This window comes from Dinoponera quadriceps, unplaced genomic scaffold, assembly GCF_001313825.1.
Source record: "Dinoponera quadriceps isolate SergipeBrazil2010 unplaced genomic scaffold, ASM131382v1 scaffold4216, whole genome shotgun sequence".
NCBI lineage: Eukaryota > Metazoa > Arthropoda > Insecta > Hymenoptera > Formicidae > Dinoponera > Dinoponera quadriceps.
Genome location: NW_014558178.1, coordinates 1 through 8,244, shown reverse-complemented (window position 1 = coordinate 8,244; position 8,244 = coordinate 1). Strand labels below are relative to the sequence as shown.

The 8,244-nt window shown below is 33.2% G+C and overlaps 1 protein-coding gene across 1 annotated transcript; it reads left to right on the top strand.

Moving 5' to 3' along the window:
* The first annotated feature begins 1,841 nt into the window (after positions 1-1,841).
* LOC106749669 (fatty-acid amide hydrolase 2-B-like) lies at positions 1,842-6,183 on the top strand. The gene is made up of 9 exons (XM_014629351.1): positions 1,842-2,198; positions 2,499-2,669; positions 2,871-3,090; positions 3,324-3,541; positions 4,249-4,360; positions 4,579-4,877; positions 4,960-5,058; positions 5,160-5,519; positions 5,918-6,183. Exons 2-9 carry the CDS (start codon positions 2,499-2,501, stop codon positions 6,023-6,025), a joined length of 1,587 nt encoding a protein of 528 aa, XP_014484837.1. The 5' UTR covers positions 1,842-2,198; the 3' UTR covers positions 6,026-6,183.
* Positions 6,184-8,244: the final 2,061 nt, after the last annotated feature.

Here is an 8,244-nt window from a genome sequence, read left to right as displayed (position 1 = left end):
GTGCACATAAATTTCTTGAATTAATGCAGCTGATTCTATTAAAAGAAGATATCATATGTCTTTTAATACTGCTGATAACTATTATATGTTTAACCTTCTTTTGTTTATAATTTTATAATTTTTAGTAAACAACGAGTACCCGCTGATACTTTTTTTAAATTACTAAGATTACTAAGAATTATGCACTTGACAATATATTTTAAGATTAAAAATATTGAGGGCATTAATAATCTACATATTTTCCAATTACAATTTGGACCTTTCACTCGATAGATATGTCTTATGTGTATTTAGGCACGATAAGGTTCTTGAATGTGGTATGCATGGATGGAGAGTTACTTAAAAAATTTAAAAGTCAGCAATAACACTGAATGTACGCTGTCCGATTTCACAATCGTAACGAATCTAGGAATAGCGGATAAAGACGATATTTCTAAACTTAAATCCTTGCCGAAAAAATTAGTTTGAGTTGTTCCAATACTTCGCTACAGATTATACACGTGAATAGATAACAATCGACTAATTATCTTTAATTGTATAATATTTAAATATACTTTTAATATGTAAAATTTGTTACTTTCTGCTTACCATACTCATATTTCCTTGACATTTTATTGTGTTATTATTCCAATAAACAAAATATTAGCAGTATATCTGTAGATTAGCAGAAGATTTGATCAGAAAACTGTGGCAGATTCGTGGCCATAAATATATTATAGTGTTACGCTCGCGCGGGGAAATAAAATGAGACAACGTTAACCCATTCGAGACCGATTGCACACCCTGTGTGCAATGGATTTACGTGGCTATAAAACTGGTTGCACACCGTGTGTATAATGATAACGAAGAGCAATTATCACTCATTCTAAGTGAAATGGTCGTCGAGATAAGATTTGTTTTGTATTAAAAATATGTATGAAGTATAGAAAAACAAAATTTGGCATTGGTTTTAAACAACTTAATTGGAAAACCCCAAGACAGAAGGTCGACAACACCAGAAACAAATGACCACTTACCTGAAATTTTACGAAGGAATAAAAATAGGAAAGTACAAAGAAAGATTTGCCAACAATGCTACAAAGAAGGTAAATATAGGCGTAGTAATTACTCTTGTCCAGTTTGCGTCGGTAATCCTGGATTATGTTTGGGAGACTGTTTCAAGCGCTATCATAAACCAACCAATGTATAATTACTTTATGATCAGTGTACTATTTTCTAAAAATGTATTTACAAATTATATTTTCTTTTTCATTACTGAGTTACATTACTTTATTACTTTTAGACATTTTTCTAAAAATTTATTCCTCGTTTATAATATTTTCTTCATTATTCAATTATATTTTTTTGACTTTTTACTATTTCTTAAAAATTTTCATTGCATTATATTCTGTTCTTCATTATTGAAAGCAAAATAACGATTTTATGTTATCTAACTATTTTTGACATAAATGTTTATCAATCATAATGATGTATTTTTATTTTACTTTACATTGCACACATGGTGTTCAATTTGCTTCCCGCAATAAAAATTTTCTGAGGAGCGAGCTGCACACATGGTGTGCAATCATCTTATTTGTGCGAATTGACTTACGAATTGGATGATTTCTATAGTAAACAAGTTTTGTTATTAAAAATAAACAAAATAAAGAAAAAAAAATTCGCTCCTGGGGACCGTATTCGAAAAAATTCGCCGTCTCGAATGAGTTAAGTGGGAAACAAATTCAATTACATATTTGCTATTTAGGAAGCATGCGTAACTCGCAGACCCAAGCTCTCTCTCTCTCTCTCTCTCTCTCTCTCTCGCGAAAGACGCAAGTCACGGCGAACGTCACGGCGCACGTCACGGAGTAGGTCACGGCAACTCGACCGCGAAGGAGAGAATCTCTCAAACACGTTCTTTATCGGTAAACGCTGATCATCTGTTGTCGACGACTCGTTGTCAAAAGAATCAGCTGTACGATAAAATCAGTGCGATAAAAGCGCGGGCATCAAGACACGAGCGTAACAATATTATACTTGTGCGCAAGAATGCAAGATGTCAAAAATTAAAATACTGTTACATCATAGCATTAGAATACAATAAGCCATCAGACTGTGGATGTATAAATAGCATGAGATTACCCATTGTATGCCAGTTATGTATATTAAATCGTCTGGAATAGATCGGCAACACTTACTACTGCACTTAGTCTACTAAGGTAAATTTCTAAAAACTTCTTGATCCCGTCAACCGTAAACAATTGTGCTCTTTTACATAAATTTGTTTACAACTACACAGCGAATTATTTAAGTAATGATACTTTGTATAATGTAGTTAGTTAATGTAGTAGATTCCCTTTCTAAAATATTGAATACTTTTCTCGTGTAAATTATATCCGTTATTTCCATTTTTTTTAATCGCGTCTCACGAGGAAATAAACATTCCCAACTAATGCAGTTGCCAATATCGATCAACATGAGACGGGTGATACGTCACATAAATGATTTTTATTTTGTAGATGTTCTACTTATTACGTACATGGATCATCGTCATTAACGTTATATATTTAACAATGGATTGGATATTTTCGCTTACCCGCTATAGGAAGCCACCTAGCATACCGCCGCTAAAAGATTCTTTACTAACAATAAGTGCTGCTGAGCTCGCTCAAAAGATCAGGGATCAACATGTAATTCCATATATAGAATTACAATAACGACGATTCTTTTTCTTATTATTTTTTTAAATATTTATGATAACTTATTGCTAACTGATTATAGATATTATTCATTATACGTTACATTACAATAGTGCTTTGGACTATTAAATACATTATTAATTATTTGTAAATAATAAGATTTATAGACATTTATTGTTTAAACAAATTTAGTGCACGAGCTATCAAGTGGTGCGCGCATACATCGAACGAATCAAGGAGGTGAATCCTTACCTAAATGCCGTCGTCGAAGACCGATACGAGATCGCTTTAGCCGAGGCGAAAAATTGTGATAGATTGTTGGAAGACGGCAATATGGATATCGTAAAATTAAAAGAACAAAAACCGCTCTTCGGTATACCGTTCACTGTGAAAGAAAGTTTACCTGTTAAAGGTACGTAATCTCTTTATTGCGTTATTATTGTTTTCTTTCTTAAATTTCACTTTTTTCTCTTCACGATAATGCCAGTAATGTTTTCGTAATAAACATATCAAACGCGACCGATTCAGAAACAGTAATGTTTCAATGTAAATTATAAAATAAAATTAAACTGAACAATACAAAGATTTGTGTGTGCGCGAAAGGTGACAGCGTAAATTCTTTGTAACATGTGATGACATTAACAGGTCTTAGTCATACGGGTTGCACTTTAGCTTACAAAGGAAGGAAAGCAACCACCGATAGTTTTGCTGTCAAGATGCTGCGAGATGCTGGCGCAATACTGCTATGCGTCACCAATACTCCGGAAATGTGTAGCGGGTTGGATAGTTACAATTTTCTGTATGGTCGTTCGTATAATCCTTACGATACAAGATACACACCTGGCGGTTCGGCTGGCGGTGAGGTGAGATAATATTTAATTAATGCGATGTTTCGAGTGGGTGTTCCTGTCCAGCGCGCAGTATGTACGTATATTCGATTAAGTTTTCCGAGAATTGGAATTGTATTATTATAAATAATACACAGACTGCGCTACGCTTATTGGTAGGTTACCAATACCTGACTTTTCAATAGTATTATAAGATCCACCGGTTATCTTCAACATTATATAACCATAAAAATGACATAGCATGATCCTAGGTAGAACAAAAAATTACAAGGACGTCATAGTAATGAAAAAATGACTGTACGAACTAAGTTGACGATCATAATTTGATCGATATAATTTGATCACTTTCTTGTCCTTTATGTCATTTTGACATTACAGTGATTTTCTGTTTCATCTTGAATATGATAAAGTTATGTAATTTTTTTATTATTATGTGTATTGATGTGCTATTAACAATTTAAAATGAAATCCGTTTGCGACGTAGAGATTGACGTAGGTCAGTATATGCTCCTTGACCAACCTATGAATATTCTATTCCTGCGGAGTGCCACTTCTGAAAAACTATTTCTTATATGTGTATGTGACGTCAATTCGTTGCATCACAGATATGATTAAAATCAATGTTACATTCTCAGTCGGAAACCTTACGCTTTTATAGCAAAATCGTTTCTCTCTTTTTCTTAAATAATATATAAATTTGTAGGTAAATGAATTTATTTCAGGCCGCATTGCTCGGCGCAGGCAGTTCCTTGATCGGAATTGCCGCGGATTTCGGCGGTTCTTTAAGGGTACCGGGACTTTTCTGCGGGATCTTTGGATTCAAACCCTCGCCGAGTAAGTCGAACTATTCCTTCGTTTAAATGAAACACCTGAATTTTATTTATTTCAGATTTCTCTCACCTACTTCTTTGTTTATAATCTACTATTGAAAAGTTAGGAAGTCAAAATTCCATCATTAGAATTAATATGAACTAAATAATATTTCAAAGGAACTAAATTAATGTGTAGTAATTTTTACAATAATTTATCGTATTCTTTTTCTCATATTACAGAAGTTATTCCGAGCAGAGATCATTTTCCATCGAACAACAACGAAAATTTCGAAAATTACGTAGCGGTCGGCCCGATGACTAGGTACGCAGACGATCTCAGTCTGTTTATGAAAGTGATATCGATGAAATCCAATTGCGACTTATGTCTGGACGAGCCGGTCGATTGGAAGCAAATGAAGGTCTATTACCGAGACAGTCTGAGTAAATCATTTGGTATTTTGTCACTATCGCCGGAATTCAAACAATGCATTCTAAAAGCTACTATTCATTTTGTCGAACGCGGTGTTCATACGGAGAAGGTATGTCTTTATAATGTAGGTCCAGCACGTATCATCTGTATCCAAAATTTTCATGAATTTAATTCTAACTGTGGTTGTACAGATACCGATAGAGTGGCCTGCGCGGTTACTCGAAATGATAACGGTGCATCTTTTGGATACTGGAGAGTTTGACCTAATTATAGATGCCAAGAATCCCAAGGTGTTGATATAAACAAAATTTGTGAAATTATTCTATTTTTCTTAATCACGGGGAGACACAAACTCATATGATAATTTGGAACTGTGTTCTTTTTATTACAGCTTCGAAAGAATCCTATAGTGGAAATGATAAAAGCTATATTCGGGCAATCGCATCACACGATGTCTTTACTACATGTCCAGTTTGTAAATCATGTCTGTCATAGGATATACTCGGGAAAAGAGATATTACGTTACTATTCGCAGGGGTTTAAGGAATTTCAACAGAAGTTGCAGAAACTATTGGGAAAAAATGGAGTGTTAATTTATCCCACTTTCCGAAGCACAGCACCTTTTCCTGAACTGGCTTTAGGTGAACTACCAAATATCATACTGTATTCCTCTTTGGTTAATGTTCTTGGCTTCCCTGCAGTGCAAGTACCAATGGGGCTCAACAGCAAGGGAATGCCCATGGGTCTTCAGGTAAATAAATTGAACTTGGAATCTCAAAGAAGATGTTTAAAAAGTCTTAATCCTCTTTGGATGAGTTTGCGTTTCGATTTGAATTTATTTGGAATTATTCCTGTAACTTAGGGAAATAAGAAATGAAAATATATACCTGGTAGTATTGAAATACGGGATGAATACGCATAAATGTTCTAACTTTTTTACATGAGATATTAGTTATCGACGGCAATTGTAATTGATCAAACAGTGTGAAGAGGGCCTGCGCATATCTCTCGGTTTCAACGGATTAATGAATGTCTGGAAAAATAGAAATTTTTCGAACATTTATTTTTCATAATTACATATGCTGGCAAAGTTGTCTGTAAATCATAAAAAGTAAATTATTCATTGAACGATATATTAAAAAATTTTAGGTGATAGCTGCGCCATATCAGGACCGTCTCTGTTTGGCTGTTGCAAAGGAGTTAGAGATGGCCTTCGGTGGTTGGGTACCGCCTTCGATATCAACAATAAACAATTAAGAGATTATCGATATCTCTTAATATATTATTCTTTTCTTTTTATCTGCTGCTTCTATTCACATACACGCACTCGCTAGCAAATTATTGGTCTATCCTTCTTAGCTGACTGTATGCATTAATTAAGAAAATGTATAATATATTAAAACTTATGAAGCTTATGTACGAGATTGTCATGCTTTAATGCACATAAATTTCTTGAACTAATGCGCTGATTCTGCTAAAAGAAGAAATCTTATCGTTAGTGAAGAGCGTTAATCTGTTATCTCCGTTTCACAAAACTTTACAGGAGCGTCAAAAATATGAATAAATCATTTTATACACACTTCACAAAATAAAACTGACCATCATCTTTTAGTTTTTGATTATTTTTAACTAAAAAATATGAATTTATTAAATGCTCCAATTTTATGAGATTTTATTAAGAAAGAAAGGTGTAAGGAGTTTATATTTATTTTGAAAATGTTGCGTTTTTGTAGTTAGCAGGTTTTCCAAGATGCACGTCGTGAAGAAAAAAGACTAGTTTTAGTATAAAATCCATTTTATTTGAGAAACAATAAGTAGTAAATAAATAAATAAATATGATAGAAAAAAGATGAAGTCATTCATGAGGTAAATTATCATAAAAAATACGATAATCTTCTGGCAATATCATTTTGATTGATTGTAAATCTTCAAATTTACGTGCAGTAATGGAAAGTCTATTTGAATGCAATTGTTTCAATTTTCCAAATTCTTTATGTTCTACGTTGCCTTTTCTTTGCGGTAGTAAAGACCAATCTTCATTAAACCTTAATTTATATGTCTCCTTCTGGTGTATACCTTAATGCTCGGAGGTCCGTTACTTTTGGATCGCCTTTTTTTTCCGGGCCTTATACTGCTATAACTCATGACATCAGAGAAATTTTTGAAGAATTTGTGATCCTGATACGAAACATTGTATTCAGAAGGCTTTTTTCGAACAGTTTTGCAAATATTAAAATTATCTGCTGGAACATTTATAATCTTATTTCTTAAAGCTCGTTCCATAGCTGAATGCATGCTGTCGGTTTCCATTTGTGTGTGTCCTACTTCGAGGAATTTCTGTCCAATTGTAATGTTCCTAATGACGGCTAAGTTTAGTTAAGTTTAGCAACGCATTAGACGTAATAGCATTTCGGTTTTGATAAACGCACCTGTCGCTGTATATAATAATTTTTTTATCCTACTGGTCATTTTTCATAACCGTTAATAATTTTTCTTCTAAAAAATGTATCCATATGGAAGCAAATTCTTCAGAATTCAAGGAGCCTTCCGTTTCGTTCCATAAAAAGCAAAACCCGTCGTTGTCAATCAAATTAAAAAAACATAAATTATGAACTTGCAATTTAGTTTTGTAATACAAAGTGCAAATATTAGATTTTGGAGCCATTAAAACTGCCTGAAGATATACAGTGAGAACTGCCTGAAGATCTACACGAAAACGTAAGATTCTGTTGACGTGTCACTTTCCTTTTTTTTTCTCGCATTATTGCATCAGCTTACGGAGTTAACAGTTCTTCGGGCGCACTTTCCTCCAAGAGGAGATAGCAGGTATTATTGACGCCATAAATAAGCATTTTTTAATGAACATTGGATATAGCTGTTTTTTTATTAGAATCAGTTTTGTTTTTATAATTCTAACAGTACAAAATACATTTTTGGCCTAAAAATGGAGTTAGCAGGTTAACACTCTTCACCGACGGTATGTCTTTTAACACTGCTGACATATGTTACATTTTTAACCTATTTTTGTTTATAATTTTAAAAATTTTGAATAAATAACGAATACCCGCAGATACTTTAGATTACTAAGATTACTAAGAATTATGCACTTGACAATATTTTTTTAAGGTTAAAAATATTGAGGGCATTAATAATCTACGTATTTTCCAATTACAATTTGGACTTATCACTCGATAGATATGTCTTATATATATTTAGGCACGATACGTTCCTGAATGTGGTATGCATGGATGGAGAGTTACTTAAAATACTTAAAAGTCAGCAATAACACTGAATGTACGCTGTCCGATTTCAGTATAGTAACCAATCTAGAAGCAGCGGATAAAAACGCTATTTCTAAACTAAAATTCTTGGCGAAAAAATTAGTTTGAGTCGTGTCAATACTTCGCTACAGATTATATACGTGAACAGATAACAATCGACCATTTATCTTCAACTGTATATAATATTTAAATATA

Bases quoted from the DNA above. Each gene is read 5' to 3' on its own strand.
- LOC106749669 (XM_014629351.1), top strand. From the start codon at position 2,499: ATGTTCTACTTATTACGTACATGGATCATCGTCATTAACGTTATATAT. The intron at 3,091-3,323 runs GTACGTAATCTC...TGACATTAACAG, and splicing joins AGAAAGTTTACCTGTTAAAG to GTCTTAGTCATACGGGTTGC. The intron at 5,059-5,159 runs GTGTTGATATAA...TTTTTATTACAG, and splicing joins TAGATGCCAAGAATCCCAAG to CTTCGAAAGAATCCTATAGT.